The sequence below is a fragment of the Amphiprion ocellaris genome, chromosome 10 (assembly GCF_022539595.1).
Source record: "Amphiprion ocellaris isolate individual 3 ecotype Okinawa chromosome 10, ASM2253959v1, whole genome shotgun sequence".
NCBI lineage: Eukaryota > Metazoa > Chordata > Actinopteri > Pomacentridae > Amphiprion > Amphiprion ocellaris.
In genome coordinates, this window is record NC_072775.1 from 2,932,710 (window position 1) to 2,950,209 (window position 17,500).

The 17,500-nt window shown below is 38.5% G+C and overlaps 2 protein-coding genes across 3 annotated transcripts in view; one reads left to right on the plus strand and one right to left on the minus strand.

Moving 5' to 3' along the window:
- st6galnac5a (ST6 (alpha-N-acetyl-neuraminyl-2,3-beta-galactosyl-1,3)-N-acetylgalactosaminide alpha-2,6-sialyltransferase 5a) overlaps positions 1-17,500 on the minus strand; it is a 95,377-nt gene that overhangs the window by 43,179 nt on the left and 34,698 nt on the right. The window lies entirely within an intron of this gene.
- LOC129349858 (uncharacterized) lies at positions 384-16,475 on the plus strand. 2 transcript variants are annotated; one of them, XM_055014574.1, is made up of 18 exons: positions 384-1,797; positions 2,099-2,167; positions 3,744-3,812; positions 3,981-4,052; positions 4,942-5,010; positions 5,179-5,250; positions 6,136-6,204; positions 6,373-6,444; positions 7,332-7,400; positions 7,571-7,642; positions 8,389-8,494; positions 8,597-8,649; positions 8,781-10,896; positions 11,091-11,405; positions 13,384-13,434; positions 14,177-14,227; positions 14,582-14,629; positions 15,080-16,475. In XM_055014574.1, the coding sequence occupies exons 1-18, from the start codon at positions 1,795-1,797 to the stop codon at positions 15,304-15,306; spliced, it is 3,603 nt and encodes a 1,200-aa protein (XP_054870549.1). In that variant the 5' UTR covers positions 384-1,794; the 3' UTR covers positions 15,307-16,475. The 2 variants fall into 2 exon arrangements, with proteins under 2 accessions (XP_054870549.1, XP_054870548.1); XM_055014573.1 differs by lacking the exons at positions 384-1,797; positions 2,099-2,167 and adding exons at positions 2,523-2,608; positions 2,779-2,850.

Below are 17,500 nucleotides of genomic sequence, written 5' to 3' on the forward strand. Positions count from 1 at the left end.
TGTCTTGTTTTGGTCATTTCATTTCTTGCTTTGTCTCCTGTTTTTGTCACTTTGTGTCTTGTTTTTGTCACTTTGTGTCTTGTTTTTGTCGTTTTATGTCTTGCTTTGTAATTTTGTGTCTTGTTTTTGTCGTTTTGTGTCTTGCTTTTTCATTCTGTGCATTGTTTTGTTTTTTGTGTCTTGTTTCTGTTGTTTTGTGTCTTGTTTCTGTAGTTTTGTGTCTTGTTTTTGTCATTTTATGTCTTTTGTTATTTTGTGTCTTGTTTTGGTCATTTTGTGTCTTGCTTTTTTCGTTTTGTGTCTTGCTTTGTCATTTTGTGTCTCGTTTCTGTCGTTTTGTGTCTTGCTTTGTCATTTTATGTCTTGCTTTGTCATTTTATGTCTTGCTTTTTCATTTGTGTCTTGTTTCTGTTGTTTTGTCTTGTTTTGGTCATTTTGTGACTTGCTTTGTGTTTTGTTTTGTTTTTGTTGTTTTGTGTCTTGCGCTGTGTCTTGCGCTGTGTCTTGTCTTTGTCGCTTCGTGTCTTGTTTTTGTCATTTTGTGTCTTGCTTTGTCACTGTCTTGTTTTTGTGTCTTTGTGTCTTGCTTTGTCATTTTGTATCTTGTTTTGTTATTTTGTGTCTTGTTTTGTCAGTTTCTGTCTTGTTTCTGTCATTTTGTGTCTTGTTTTTTTCGTTTTGTGTCTTGCCTTTTGTTTTTGTGTCTTGCTTTGTCGCTTTGTGTCTTGTTTTTTCTCTTTGTGTTTTGTTTTTGTTATTTTGTGTCTTGCTTTGTCATTTTGTGTCTTGTTTTTGTCGTTTTGTCTTGCTTTTTCATTTTGTGTCTTGTGGTCATTTTGTGTCTTGCTTTGTCATTTTGTGTCTTGTTTTGATATTTTGTCTGTCGTTTCTGTCGTTTTGTCTTGTTGTTGTTTTGTCTTGCTTTGTCATTTTGTGTCTTGTTTTTGTTGTTTTGTGTCTTTGTCATTTTGTGTTGGGTTTTGTTATTTTGTGTCTCGTTTCTGTCGTTTTGTAATTTTGTGTCTTGCTTTATCATTTTGTGTCTTGCTTTTTTCATTCTGTTTCTTGTTTTTTTCACAGACCGTCTTGTTACCATAGCAACAAAATCTTTCTCAGACTCAAGTTTGTTGTAGTTCTGTGTTTTTGAGTTATTAGCACAGATGATGATATGTGGCATGCGGCACTTCTTATTTTTTCATAATGAAGACTAATTCTATCGAAGGTGACTTATGGATTAGACCCGTTCTTGTGTCCATTAAACATTTATTAAGTTGTGAGTCTGCACGGCTATCATATCGAAATGCAAACTAGAGACATATAGCAAGTTACAAATTCCAAAAAGAATTGGTCGCCTTGAGTGGTACCAATAATGGAAATTTTGGGTCCGGGCCCATGGACTATCTCTTTGCCCTCTTATCATTATGTATGTTATGCTAAATGATAAGACTGTAACTGTCTAACAAAACACAGTGCTTTTAATGTTTTTTTTTTTTTTTAACATAAAACCAAGGTTGGACTACACTGAAGGTTTTTCTCTCATGATATTTTGAATAATTTAATCCCAAGCAAAGTTTGAAGTTTTGTCTGGTCTCTTTATCTCACAGCATAGATGCTTTGAAAGATGACGGAACGCTTGGCCGACTCGTCAATGATGATCACATAAATCCGAACTGCAAAGTCAAAAAAATAGTGGTAAAAGGAAGGCCACACTTGTGCCTGTTTGCTTTAAAGGAAATATTTCCAGGCGAGGAAATAACGTACAACTATGGTGATTCCCCTTGGCCATGGCGCTCAATGGTGGGTTCAGATTCTCATATTTTCTTAATGTTGTTTCTTAAATATCATATTGTATTCACAGGTACAGGTTTACAGTATTAGTTGTTGGACTTTAACCTATGCTGAGGACTAGTATAGGTTACCTGGGTCATTGTAAAAATCTGCACAACTGTGAAATCTTTGAAATTTGTAAAAAATTGGTTTTAGGTCTACAACTGTTACATGACTTCTTACTCCTGTTTTCCTTCCTTGCTGACAATCAAATGATATCACTGCCAAACAAGTAGCTAGACAGAAATGCATTTCCTCTGTTCAATTGCAGGCACACTTTAAAGAACCATGCACATCACCATCTGAGAAAGAAATGCCCACCTCCGCACGAAAACAAAAGGCAAGCTTTCACATTTATGTTACATGCTCTTTACTCCTGGTTTCTGTTTTCTTTGATAAGTATACCGTTTTGTGTACAAGGAGATCTATATAATGCTATTTTGTTGTGTACTTCCACATTGTGAGCGATCATAGAGATGTTATTATGGGTCCTTGAAAAGGCATGGGAAAGTTTCTGTCATGGTTAGCAACCTAGCTTCTGTCCTTACAAGACAACTGCAGCCACTAAATTCTGTTGTAGCCTCTCTTCTATTGCCACAGAGTTCCTGTAAATGAGCAAACAACAGGCACAACTTTAAGAAACCTTCATGCATGTTGTCGAGACTTTTGTAGGCATTTGAGAAAAACTTGTGTTTCCTCTGTTCAATTGCAGGCACACTGTAAAGAACCATGCACATCACCATCTGAGAAAGAAATGCCCACCTCAGCACGAAAACAAAAGGCAAGCTTTCACATTTATGTGACATGCTCTTTACTCCTGGTTTCTGTTCTCTTTGATGACTATTAATTGAAGTTTCTGCCAGACAAATGCCACTTTGTTTTGGGCATGATAGTGAATAGTTTCAGTTTATAATTTTCTCAAATTTGCACCCGTTTATGACTCATTTTCAGAAACTCCTTGGTGCCACAGGTCGGCACATGACTGAAGTTATTGCAACTCCTGGTGCACCAGAAGATGAAGATGTAAGTTGCTTGTTATTCTTGCCATTCAAGATTTCTCATGTAGTCACGATAGTGTTCTCTTTTACCTGATGAGGGTGTTCAGAAGTACACACACTTACATATAGTGTAATATACCCATCACAGTACAGGACTGTCTGGACGCAGTGTCTTGTAAGGACAGGAGCTCACTTGTTAAACGTTCAGGAAGCCGAGTTGTGTGTGTGTGTGTGTGTGTGTTGGGTGGGGGATGGGCATCTCACACTCCTGGATTATGAGGGCATGTGTACCTGTATGTATTTACTAACACAATGTGTTGCACAATTTGGTTATGTGTTAGATTTGGGGTTCCCATGGTCATGGAATAACAAAAACAGTTTCCCAGCCTGGAAAGTCACGAACTTTAGTGAAATGCTATGTCTTTTATTGTGTGTAATGCCGCGGTTACAGTAGTATTTGCACCATTTTAATTGGAAAGCATGCTTTGATGAACCATGCATTGACTACCTGTGATTATGAACATCTGTTTAATTCTATTCCATTTAATTGAGAATAAAAAGTATTTCAGTTTAAATTTCATACTGTATTGAGTATTTGAGGTGAAGTATACCGTTTTGTGTACAAGGAGATCTATATAATGCTATTTTGTTGTGTACTTCCACATTGTGAGCGATCATAGAGATGTTATTATGGGTCCTTGAAAAGGCATGGGAAAGTTTCTGTCATGGTTAGCAACCTAGCTTCTGTCCTTACAAGACAACTGCAGCCACTAAATTCTGTTGTAGCCTCTCTTCTATTGCCACAGAGTTCCTGTAAATGAGCAAACAACAGGCACAACTTTAAGAAACCTTCATGCATGTTGTCGAGACTTTTGTAGGCATTTGAGAAAAACTTGTGTTTCCTCTGTTCAATTGCAGGCACACTTTAAAGAACCATGCACATCACCGTCTGAGAAAGAAATGCCCACCTCAGCACGAAAACAAAAGGCAAGCTTTCACATTTATGTTACATGGTCTTTACTCCTGGTTTCTGTTTTCTTTGATGACTAGTAAGTGAAGTTTCTGCCAGACAAATGCCACATTGTTTTGGGCATGATAGTGAATAGTTTCAGTTTATAATTTTCTCAAATTTGCACCCATTTGACTCATTTTCAGAAACTCCTTGGTGCCACAGGTCGGCACATGACTGAAGTTATTGCAACTCCTGGTGCACCAGAAGATGAAGATGTAAGTTGCTTGTTATTATTGCCATTCAAGATTTCTCATGTAGTCACAATAGTGTTCTCTTTTACCTGATGAGGGTGTTCAGAAGTACACACACTTACATATAGCGTAATATACCTGTCACAGTACAGGACTGTCTGGACGCAGTGTCTTGTAAGGACAGGAGCTCACTTGTTAAACGTTCAGGAAGCCGAGTTGTGTGTGTGTGTGTGTGTTGGGTGGGGGATGGGCACCTCACACTCCTGGATTATGAGGGCACGTGTACCTGTATGTATTTACTAACACAATGGGTTGCACAATTTGGTTATGTGTTAGATTTGGGGTTCCCATGGTCATGGAATAACAAAAACAGTTTCCCAGCCTGGAAAGTCACGAACTTTAGTGAAATGCTATGTCTTTTATTGTGTGTAATGCCGCAGTTACGGTAGTATTTGCACCATTTTAATTGGAAAGCATGCTTTGATGAACCATGCATTGACTACCTGTGATTATGAACATCTATTTAATTCTATTCCATTTAATTGAGAATAAAAAGTATTTCAGTTTAAATTTCATACTGTATTGAGTATTTGAGGTGAAGTATACCGTTTTGTGTACAAGGAGATCTATATAATGCTATTTTGTTGTGTACTTCCACATTGTGAGCGATCATAGAGATGTTATTATGGGTCCTTGAAAAGGCATGGGAAAGTTTCTGTCATGGTTAGCAACCTAGCTTCTGTCCTTACAAGACAACTGCAGCCACTAAATTCTGTTGTAGCCTCTCTTCTATTGCCACAGAGTTCCTGTAAATGAGCAAACAACAGGCACAACTTTAAGAAACCTTCATGCATGTTGTCGAGACTTTTGTAGGCATTTGAGAAAAACTTGTGTTTCCTCTGTTCAATTGCAGGCACACTTTAAAGAACCATGCACATCACCGTCTGAGAAAGAAATGCCCACCTCAGCACGAGAACAAAAGGCAAGCTTTCACGTTTATGTTACATGGTCTTTACTCCTGGTTTCTGTTTTCTTTGATGACTAGTAAGTGAAGTTTCTGCCAGACAAATGCCACATTGTTTTGGGCATGATAGTGAATAGTTTCAGTTTATAATTTTCTCAAATTTGCACCCATTTGACTCATTTTCAGAAACTCCTTGGTGCCACAGGTCGGCACATGACTGAAGTTATTGCAACTCCTGGTGCACCAGAAGATGAAGATGTAAGTTGCTTGTTATTCTTGCCATTCAAGATTTCTCATGTAGTCACAATAGTGTTCTCTTTTACCTGATGAGGGTGTTCAGAAGTACACACACTTACATATAGTGTAATATACCCGTCACAGTACAGGACTGTCTGGACGCAGTGTCTTGTAAGGACAGGAGCTCACTTGTTAAACGTTCAGGAAGCCGAGTTATGTGTGTGTGTGTTGGGTGGGGGATGGGCACCTCACACTCCTGGATTGTGAGGGCACGTGTACCTGTATGTATTTACTAACACAATGGGTTGCACAATTTGGTTATGTGTTAGATTTGGGGTTCCCATGGTCATGGAATAACAAAAACAGTTTCCCAGCCTGGAAAGTCACGAACTTTAGTGAAATGCTATGTCTTTTATTGTGTGTAATGCCGCGGTTACAGTAGTATTTGCACCATTTTAATTGGAAAGCATGCTTTGATGAACCATGCATTGACTACCTGTGATTATGAACATCTGTTTAATTCTATTCCATTTAATTGAGAATAAAAAGTATTTCAGTTTAAATTTCATACTGTATTGAGTATTTGAGGTGAAGTATACCGTTTTGTGTACAAGGAGATCTATATAATGCTATTTTGTTGTGTACTTCCACATTGTGAGCGATCATAGAGATGTTATTATGGGTCCTTGAAAAGGCATGGGAAAGTTTCTGTCATGGTTAGCAACCTAGCTTCTGTCCTTACAAGACAACTGCAGCCACTAAATTCTGGTTTAGCCTCTCTTCTATTGCCACAGAGTTCCTGTAAATGAGCAAACAACAGGCACAACTTTAAGAAACCTTCATGCATGTTGTCGAGACTTTTGTAGGCATTTGAGAAAAACTTGTGTTTCCTCTGTTCAATTGCAGGCACACTTTAAGGAACCATGCACATCACCGTCTGAGAAAGAAATGCCCACCTCAGCACGAGAACAAAAGGCAAGCTTTCACATTTATGTTACATGGTCTTTACTCCTTGTTTCTGTTTTCTTTGATGACTAGTAAGTGAAGTTTCTGCCAGACAAATGCCACATTGTTTTGGGCATGATAGTGAACAGTTTCAGTTTATAATTTTCTCAAATTTGCACCCATTTGACTCATTTTCAGAAACTCCTTGGTGCCACAGGTCGGCACATGACTGAAGTTATTGCAACTCCTGGTGCACCAGAAGATGAAGATGTAAGTTGCTTGTTATTCTTGCCATTCAAGATTTCTCATGTAGTCACAATAGTGTTCTCTTTTACCTGATGAGGGTGTTCAGAAGTACACACACTTACATATAGTGTAATATACCCGTCACAGTACAGGACTGTCTGGACGCAGTGTCTTGTAAGGACAGGAGCTCACTTGTTAAACTTTCAGGAAGCCGAGTTGTGTGTGTGTGTGTGTTGGGTGGGGGATGGGCACCTCACACTCCTGGATTATGAGGGCACGTGTACCTGTATGTATTTACTAACACAATGGGTTGCACAATTTGGTTATGTGTTAGATTTGGGGTTCCCATGGTCATGGAATAACAAAAACAGTTTCCCAGCCTGGAAAGTCACGAACTTTAGTGAAATGCTATGTCTTTTATTGTGTGTAATGCCGCGGTTACAGTAGTATTTGCACCATTTTAATTGGAAAGCATGCTTTGATGAACCATGCATTGACTACCTGTGATTATGAACATCTGTTTAATTTTATTCCATTTAATTGAGAATAAAAAGTATCTCAGTTTAAATTTCATACTGTATTGAGTATTTGAGGTGAGGTATACCGTTTTGTGTACAAGGAGATCTATATAATGCTATTTTGTTGTGTACTTCCACATTGTGAGCGATCATAGAGATGTTATTATGGGTCCTTGAAAAGGCATGGGAAAGTTTCTGTCATGGTTAGCAACCTAGCTTCTGTCCTTACAAGACAACTGCAGCCACTAAATTCTGGTTTAGCCTCTCTTCTATTGCCACAGAGTTCCTGTAAATGAGCAAACAACAGGCACAACTTTAAGAAACCTTCATGCATGTTGTCGAGACTTTTGTAGGCATTTGAGAAAAACTTGTGTTTCCTCTGTTCAATTGCAGGCACACTTTAAGGAACCATGCACATCACCGTCTGAGAAAGAAATGCCCACCTCAGCACGAGAACAAAAGGCAAGCTTTCACATTTATGTTACATGGTCTTTACTCCTGGTTTCTATTTTCTTTGATGACTATTAAGTGAAGTTTCTGCCAGACAAATGCCACATTGTTTTGGGCATGATAGTGAATAGTTTCAGTTTATAATTTTCTCAAATTTGCACCCGTTTATGACTCATTTTCAGAAACTCCTTGGTGCCACAGGTCGGCACATGACTGAAGTTATTGCAACTCCTGGTGCACCAGAAGATGAAGATGTAAGTTGCTTGTTATTCTTGCCATTCAAGATTTCTCATGTAGTCACAATAGTGTTCTCTTTTACCGGATGAGGGTGTTCAGAAGTACACACACTTACATATAGTGTAATATACCCGTCACAGTACAGGACTGTCTGGACGCAGTGTCTTGTAAGGACAGGAGCTCACTTGTTAAACTTTCAGGAAGCCGAGTTGTGTGTGTGTGTGTGTGTGTTGGGTGGGGGATGGGCACCTCACACTCCTGGATTATGAGGGCACGTATGCCTGTATGTATTTACTAACACAATGGGTCACACAATTTGGTTATGTGTTGGATTTGGGGTTCCTAAACTCGGCCCAAGGTCGTGTGTTGATGCATTTCTTTTACCAACTTAATCATTTAATTTAGATAAAAAGATAGAATGTAGGATTTTTTTTGTGTACAGTCAGATTGCATTACTGCATTATTTGTGAGCTAATGTTAGCCAGAACTGGCACACAAGGAGAATGTGTTTGTGAGCCAATGACCATTTATTTATTTTTTAAACTTTTAATCCTTATATATTGTACAAATTTAAACTCTCAGGGATCACACTTGCACAGTAGCCAACTTCTTACTTTTCTCCTAAAGGTCGTTATACTATATTCTTGGACCCTGTCCAGTGCAGCTTTTGGTTGTGTCTTTATGTTGTGTATTTACAATTTTCTTATCATTTTAAAAAAAAAAAAAAAAATTTAACTTATGATGTGCATTTTTGTTACCTCAGTGCCTCCATAAAGTTACCTGTGCAGTTGTCAGCTCTTTGGAACGTTGTGAAGCGTGCAGAGGAAGACCCTTCTCCAATTTAAAATGGCTTGGTGTGACATGTCAATGTTAGTATCTATGTCACGTTTGTCTACAGTGCACAGTTATATTATGTTGAAAACTTCAAGATCAGCATGATTTGCTAATTTTTCATTTCAATGTGATTTTAGTGTGCTCAAAATCATGGCACAAATCCTGCTTTTTCAAGAGGAATTCAACATCGGTATGTTCATTTCCTTCGATTCCATTTGAAATTTGACGTAAACATTTTAGTGTTGGATTGTGACTTACACAGAAATATATATATTTAAGGTGAAAATAACAAAAGCTTTATTTTATTATTTTGCTTTATAGGATGATCGTGTTTGTGACTCTCCAGAAAGTAGTGATGGCTGTTTTTCAGATAAGGACTACGTGCCTTGCAGTAGTGATGGATCCAGCTCTGAAGACCTCTGGTGTACCAGCTCTGGTGTACCTGCATCAAGTAGAGATGGTGGTGATCCATCTTCCTCCAACACTGATCCAAGCCTACCACGTCATAAGGCTAGGGCAGCTGACTTGCTGTCTTCTAAGAAAAGGAAGAAGAAAATGCCACAACCCATTGACTGCATGGAGCAGGAGGACAGAGATGCCTTCACCTCTGGCAAATTTGGCATCGAAAAAGACCTCATACCTGATAGCAAATCTTCTGATGATGATCCTACCACAAGCAATACCCAGAGCTTTCCAACAACTGCAACAGACTCTCTTTCTGATGTTAGTGTGACAAAGACTGCACCAGCCCCAAAAGGGTCTTCTTGTACTGAAAAGAATTACTGTTATGTTTGCAAGACACCTCAATCGAAAATTGCTCGTCACCTTAAAAAGCATGAAAAAGAAGAACCGGCTATTGCTGAAGTGTTTTTGCTCCCAAAGAACTCCAAAGAGAGAAAAAGGTTACTAGAAAAGTTGCGGAACAAAGGTAATTATGAACATAATCAAGAAGTTCTCGCACATAATGATGGACTACTGAAGGTAAAAAGAAGATCGAAACAATCAAAAAGCTCTCTCAATACAAACAACTATGTGCACTGTGCATATTGTAAAGGAATGTTTGTCCGTAAAGAGCTGTGGCGCCATTCACGTAAGTGCCCTTCAAAGACAATGTCAGAATCTGAAGCAGTTGGTAAAGCCAAATGTTTAGCTTTGGCTGATATTGCGGAGTCAACATGCACCCAAGCAATTTCCCCTGGAGTGTGGAAGGTTCTCAAAAATATGAGGCAAGATGAAGTAGGATCTGTAGTTCGAAATGATTTCCTCATACTGCAACTGAGTCAGTCTCTCTACAACAAGCATGGAAGTGATCCAACAAAATTTGAGTATATGAGACAAAAGGTTCGGGAAATGGGCAGACTGTTGTTGACCTTGAGAAAAGAAAAATCAATTTTTAGCTTTGAAGATGCTACTAAACCAAAAAATTTCTATAAAGTCATTGCAGCTGTCAGAACAATTGCTGGTTATGATGAAGAGAAGAACTGTTATCGCACACCAAGTCTTGCCCTGAAATTAGGACATTCGCTCAAGAAGATTGGTGACATTATTCTCTGTAGGGCCATTGCAGCAGAGGATGAACAGATGATAAAAGCAGCAGAGCGATTCACACAGCTCTGCACAAAAGAATGGGCAGGACTTGTCTCCCACACAGCACTTGCTTCCTTAAGCAAATCAAAGTTTAATAAACCATCTACCCTGCCATTCACAGAAGATGTTCAGCGTTTGCATCAGTACCTGGAGAAGAAATCAGCTGATGCTGTTGAAAACCTGAAAGAGCATACGTCTCCCCAGTCTTATGGAGAGCTTGCCAGAGTGACTCTTACTCAAATAATTATCTTCAACAGACGTCGTGCAGGAGAAGTCTCAAAAATGACACTTGAGTCTTTTGAAAAAAGAGACCAGACTGAGCTTCATGTGGACATTGCTGCTGGACTCTCACAATTTGAGCAAACGCTAGCCAGGCACTTCAGCAGGGTAGAAATTATGGGCAAAAGAGGGAGAAAGGTGACAGTTTTATTAAATCCTGAGGTCCTCACTGCAGCAACACTTCTTGTAGACAAAAGAGACACCTGTAATGTGCACAAGGATAATCCCTTCCTGTTTGGACGGCCACAGTGCTCCTCCACTAGTCACTACAGGGGACAGGACTGCATCAGGAAGTTTGCACACCTGTGTGGTGCAAAGAACCCTCAATATCTCAGGTCTACACAGCTTCGCAAGCATGTCGCAACGTTGTCCCAAATTCTCAACCTCAAGGATAATGAGCTGGACCAACTTGCCAACTTTTTAGGACATGATATTCGGGTCCACAGAGACTTTTATCGGCTGCCAGAGGCAACTATAGAAATGGCAAGAATCTCAAAGCTTCTACTGGCAATGGAGAAAGGATCTCTTGCAGAATTCCAGGGAAAATCTCTTCATGAGATTGAGATTGAAGGTATGTGGTGATAATTTTTTTTTTAATTGAATATCTAAATACAGGCTTTCTAGAATAGAAACTAATTTTGCATTAAGGTTTAGTTTTAGTTGTCACAAATGAATCCTAAATATAAAAACATGTATAGTGTCCAAACTTGCCACAACAATCGTTGTTGTTTTTTGAATCAATTATGCTTTTTTTTTTTTTTTTAGCTGAATTGGACCCAGAGCTGGACGAGGGTGAGCAAGATGATGAAAATGATGACGACAAGGAAGGCGGTGGAGGCGACGACGATGGCGGTGGAGGCGACGACGATGGCGGTGGAGGCGACGACGATGGCGGTGGAGGCGACGACGATGGCGGTGGAGGCGACGACGATGGCGGTGGAGGCGACGACGGTGGTGGAGACGGTGACATTGGCGGTGGAGACGACGATGATGGCAGTGGAGACAGCAATGATGGCGGTGGCGGTGGAGACAATGATGATGGCGGAGATGATGAATCAGATCGTGCCCTTGGACTAAGGGGTATGTACTGAATATCTTCCAGTATACATTAACGGTATATTGTAGGGCCCGACTGATATGGATTTTTTGAGGCCAATTCCGCTATTTGGCAGAAAAAAATACCGACAACAGATTAATTGGCCGATTAATTTAAAAAATATGTAATAATAGAACTTCTTTTTTGATCCCTTAACACAACTACAAAGATATAAATTACAGGCAGAACATTTTATTGTTTTACATACTTTGTCCTTTAGTATTTGTTCAACTTTACAACAGAGACGAATTTTCTAGTACAAAAATATGCAAGAAAGCATTAAACCTCAGAGAAATTATAGAACCTTAAAAAAAGAGTCAATTTGTAAATGAGTGATGAAATATATCTTGTCTTGTACTTGCTGTTGCTGCAAAGCCAAAACAAAATAAAAACCAGAGACGCCTTTTTCAAATGTCAAAACATGTCATCTTTGACAGAGTTGCATCGTCACCTTTCTATAATAATGGCCTAAGTCATTTTCTGACAAAAGCTATTTTTTTGCCTAAAACATCTCCTCATGATGCTGGCCACCTCTGGTAAAATCGCCTCAATACTCAGTTGAACAGATCATGCAATTCTACCCCTGTAGTATGATGGTCTAGGTCAAGGTTCAGTGTATTGTGTTTTAGTTTTTTGTGTTTTCTGAAAAACCTGAAAAAATGACTTAGGCCATTCTTTTAAGAGGGTGCCGATATATAATGGTCACAGATAGTGCAACACTAATATTACTCCAAAACAACACACAGTGAGTTGCTGTTACAGCCTGGGTCACGTTGTAGTATTTTCTGACAAAGTAAAACTAAGAGTGACATCATGACGGTTGTTGAAGACAGACAGTAATGTTAATCATTTTACTGAATAAACCTCCTCCCCTCTGTGTTTACATCCTCCTTCTTAAATGTGCCTCAACACGCAGCAGACGGAATGATGAATGGTCGTCCTGTACTCTCAGCTACTTTGTACACTTCGTTATTTCTGCAGTTACTTACTGGCTTTGAAGTTGTTAGCTAATGCTATGGTAGGTTGGCATAACTGCAGTGATGTTATTGCTAACATACACAGACAGGAAGTAACTTAATTTAGGTTAGCGCAACTTTAGCAATGCAACGTCAGTGAAAAGCATGACTGACACAATGAAGCACGCGTCACTCATCATGACACATGGCAAAGAGGGTTAAATAGAAACGGAAGACAAGTTGAGCCATTTTTAATTTCGAGTCATTTTAAATTTACCTGTCGGCTCAGCCCACTCCTGAAATGTTGCCTAGCTGTAGCTTATTCCTGTAAATTACTGAGGATTGAATGGACTCAGAAATATGACTCCATGTATTGGACAAACAGTGCAAGGACATCATTCTGCGCGATTCTGACACTTAACAGCATTTACTGTATTATGAGAAATTAAGAATATATAGGCATTTAATTGGCAAAACTCAGGCTGATTACAATTATTTTGAAAAGGGCTGTAATTGACCGATTTAGTCGGCTGGCCGATAGATTGGTTGGGCCCTAATATATTGTGGTGGGAGGACCATATAGAATAAAATCTAATGTTGAAAGTCAACAAACTGTAGCTTCCTCTTGTTGTGTTAATAGCACCGCAAAGTTAACAGGGTTTGAAATAAAGTATAAAATTGCCACCATAAATAGACCAAACAATGAGCCAAAAGGGGTTTTGCATTTCGACTGCCTATAGCCTGATAGTGTGGATCAATTGTATCATGGGACCTGTATTAAGGAGGACCTTTAACATACCGAGGATCTTTCATTAATTAAATTTATCTCAACTGTTCATATGGTTCCAGATTGTAGTATCAAAATATTTGTTATGGGGTGTATCATTAGTTGTTACTTCAGGACTTAAACTTTAGGAGTATACAAATTTTGCTAGCGTTGCTCACCTTGCATAGCTGTTAAAAAGAAAAGTTCAGATGTTTTTGACTTTTTTTTTTAATTTTGTAGGTAAAAGAAAAAGGATGGAATTGACAAAGGATGAGACCAAGGCTTTCAAGGGTAAGGTATTTCCATTTTTAAAGCTGTGGTTAAGGTTCAGAGGGTTATTCCAGAAATTAGATTTCGTAAAAAGAGGAACACATACAGAGGAGAGAGGGGCCAAAAGTGTCCCAAGAAAATATCCTCTGCACCATTACACCACCAGCAGCAGCCTGAACCTGACCCTCCCATCTGAATGGGGCAGCAGAAATGGAGACTGATTATACCAGGCAGTGGGTTTCTAATCTTCTCTGGTCCCTTTCTGCTGAGCTCATGTGAATTGTAGCCTCAGTTTCCTGTTCTTAGCTGTCAGGAGTGACACGTGTACCTAATAAAGTATCCAGTCAGTGTATAATACATAAAGTTAAGAAAAAGAACTGATAAGAGTAATGTTTAAGTGCCAGATCAATAAGCAACATCGGTAATAGTAGTAGTACTGTTAAAATCTTAACGATGCCCATCCCTAGTGCCCAACCCCTTTTACCAGAAGTTAGGAGACTTCAACTTGATCTTGATAAGCTGCAGTCTTTATTTACTGGCATCTATACCTGTAGATTTAAGTTACCACTAAACTGCAAATTTACTGCTAACTGCTCTCGCGTCTAGCCTTTTAGTGCTCCGCTTACATACTTGGACCCTGAATGTTTGTCTCCAAAAGGATTTAAAGCACACACATTCAAACTTGATCATCTAAAAACTAACAAATAGAAATACTACACCATTGAGCTTGGACTCTAATATTAAAAATTCTTTTTCCCTTTAGAAAAAAGAAAACGTATGGAATCTACCCAGGATGAGGCCAGCACTTCCAGAGGTAAGGTTTTAAATTTTTATTTATCTTAAGTTATAGTAATGGTTCAGAGGGTTATTCCAGAAGTCACGTATGTAGCAGAGGGGACAAAGGTTTTTAGCTAAGCATGACACTTACGGTTGAATGAACTGAGACCGAGGAGACTAAGTAGTTTGCCAGCTAGGCATGTTGAAAAAAAGCGCAACGGACAACTTAAGACAAGTTTTTAGCATCCACACACGATTACAAGATCAAGTTCTGGTACAACTGATGTTCTGTCTGTATACTATGAATAGTATAATTTTGTTTTGAAAATAGAATTCACAAATTGGAGTTTATAGAAGCCATTCTCACACAAGAATTTCCTGGTTCCCCTAGGGCAAAAAAATCTGTTGGCGATCCAAAGTGAGGTAACCAGCTCCAAAGGTAGGACTCAATCTATTAATTTCTGTTATTTTAAGATGCTTAAACTTCAGTGAATAAACACAAGATAATACATATTGGCAGAATACAATAGGTTAGTGGAAGTTAGTACATAATGTTGTCATTGCATATACATTGCAAGATCCCCTGGAGGCCAAACAAATTTAACAGTTTGTAGTTTCGGTAGAATTTCTTGTGACTGCCATGAATACAAAGCCTTTCAGATTGATAGGCAGGAAGTAGTCTGTTAAGCAGATGAAGGAAAGAAACAAGTTAAAGCAGTTGTGCAGGGCGCCAATGCCACAGTGGCTAGTAAAAACAAAATTTCCAAAGGGGGATCAAGGCCACAAATGCAAGACCATTGCAGTGGATCAGAAGTTATTTCAGTGAGGTTTAATCTTAAAACCGCAATTGCCTTCCCCTTATCAAGGAAAATGTCCTTTTTATTGGCAGAGGTCAAGTCAAGAAGATGTGTAAAAAAGCCATGGAGAAAGAATGAAGTTAGTGCTGTTATGAAACACTTCAAAACACACATTTCAAAGGGACACCTTGCAACAAAGTTAGAGTGTGAGCAGTGTAAGCGTGCTGAACATGCTGCATTGAGAGACAGAACTACTCAAAACATACGAGATTTTGTTAGGAACAGAGGCCTCATGGTCAAAAGGAAAAGTGTCTTATAGCCCACAGGCACCACAAGTTGTTTATAACTGTACTGTTGTAAACTGATACCACAAACTGGTCTGTACCCCAGTTGAGCTATTTTGTTGTTGTTGTTGTTTGTTTACATTAATGTCAATATTTTACAGTTTCTCAGGGCAATAATTATGTTAAGTTAGTCTTTGGTCCCATTTTATGTTGTATGCATTGCTTGGTTGTACTGTACCTTTTATACAGACAGCAAAAGTACTGGAATTTTATTTTTCATTTAATGACATTCAATGACATCGAGTCTGTGGAATCCTCTGGAAACACTAAGCTAAGCTGCTAACACTGAGTTGTATCCAGTGAACCATGTTTGATTCCAAGATGAAATGTTTGTTGCTGTATTGGTTTAGTTGAACACACTGGATTGTTTCTTGTGGAAAACATGTGGCCTCTTAAACAGTAACAGAGCAGAGTTTCATTTTTCATTTTATGAAATTTTTACATTAGGTGTTATCTACTTTGGTTCTATTTTATAAACACTGTTTTATGCATGTTCAAAAGGGTTGTAGCATTTTTGCACAAAAGCAACCATTGGAAAATATAATAAAAAAAGTTCACACTCCAACTGCTGGGCGTTACATTTATTTAAGAAATGGCTAATTTATGCATTAACACGAGAAATACTTTATTGATCAGAGGGGAAATTGCTTCTTGTTCCAGCTGTTCCCATTCTTTTCAGTCTTTAGAGAAGTAGTGGAGTATAAAATATATCAATAGGAATATAAACCTAAATAGAAAAATAAAATAAAAATATCTATGCATGAAACGTAAATGTACATTATACTCTTGTATATGTATATACAGTGTGACAAATAATACTACAGTTGAATTATGGATTATTGAACATAAAGTAGTTATTGCACATTTACAGTTCCACATATCTGATATGTATGTATGGGTGAACTTCAGTTAGACAGTGTTGTCCTTATAACTCAAGTTACATTGAAAGACCATTCCGATACCATCTTAAAGTCTTAAAGTGGAAATGACAACTTTTCCCTCCCTTGACAATACCACATATCTATGAATCCCTGTGTTCAGGGGGTTAACTTTTTTGCATAATCAAAATATTTCCATGTCTCACTTACCTTTTATATAGTTTAGGTGGTGCATTTCATTTGCTGCAGCCATTTCTCCTCTTTTGAACTCTGAAGTCTATACTAAATCAAGTGTATATATATATATATATATATATATATATATATATATATATATATATATATATATATATATATATATATATATATAGCACGGTCCTCATGATCAAGGGTTTTATCATATGTGTGTGAATGGGCAATGTCCAGTTAAATCAGCATGGTCCTCATAACCAAGGGTTTTGTCATATGTGTGTGTATAGGTAATGTCCAGTTAAATCAGCATGGTCCTCATAACCAAGGGTTTTGTCATGTGTGTGTATGTGTGTGAATGGGTAATGTCCACTTTAACCAGCATGGTCCTCATATTCAGGGGTTTTGCCATATTTGTGTATGTGTGTGAATGAGTAATGTCCACTTTAACCAGCATGGTCCTCATATTCAGGGGTTTTGCCATATTTGTGTATGTGTGTGAATGAGTAATGTCCACTTTAACCAGCATGGTCCTCATAACCAAGGGTTTTGTCATGTGTGTATGTGTGTGAATGGGTAATGTCCACTTTAACCAGCATGGTCCTCATAACCAAGGGTTTTATCATATGTGTGTATGTGTGTGAATGGGTAATGTCCACTTAAACCAGCTTGGTCCTCATGTTCAGGGGTTTTGCCATATTTGTGTATGTGTGTGAATGGGTAATGTCCACTTTAACCAGCATGGTCCTCATAACCAAGGGTTTTATCATTTGTGTGTATGTGTGTGAATGGGTAATGTCCACTTAAACCAGCTTGGTCCTCATGTTCAGGGGTTTTGCCATATTTGTGTATGTGTGTGAATGGGTAATGTCCACTTTAACCAGCATGGTCCTCATAACCAAGGGTTTTATCATATGTGTGTATGTGTGTGAATGGGTAATGTCCACTTAAACCAGCTTGGTCCTCATGTTCAGGGGTTTTGCCATATTTGTGTATGTGTGTGAATGGGTAATGTCCTAATAAACAAGGGGTGTCCTCATAAGTCACCATTGTGCCTGGAAACGCCTCCTCCCGCCCCGTCCCCATAATCCTGTAGAATTTC

Coding starts and splice junctions, on each gene's coding strand:
- LOC129349858 (XM_055014573.1), top strand. CDS start 2,582: ATGCCCACCTCAGCACGAAAACAAAAG. Junction 7,401..7,570: donor CCTCAGCACGAGAACAAAAG/GCAAGCTTTCAC, acceptor ACTCATTTTCAG/AAACTCCTTGGTGCCACAGG. Junction 14,228..14,581: donor TGAGGCCAGCACTTCCAGAG/GTAAGGTTTTAA, acceptor TGGTTCCCCTAG/GGCAAAAAAATCTGTTGGCG.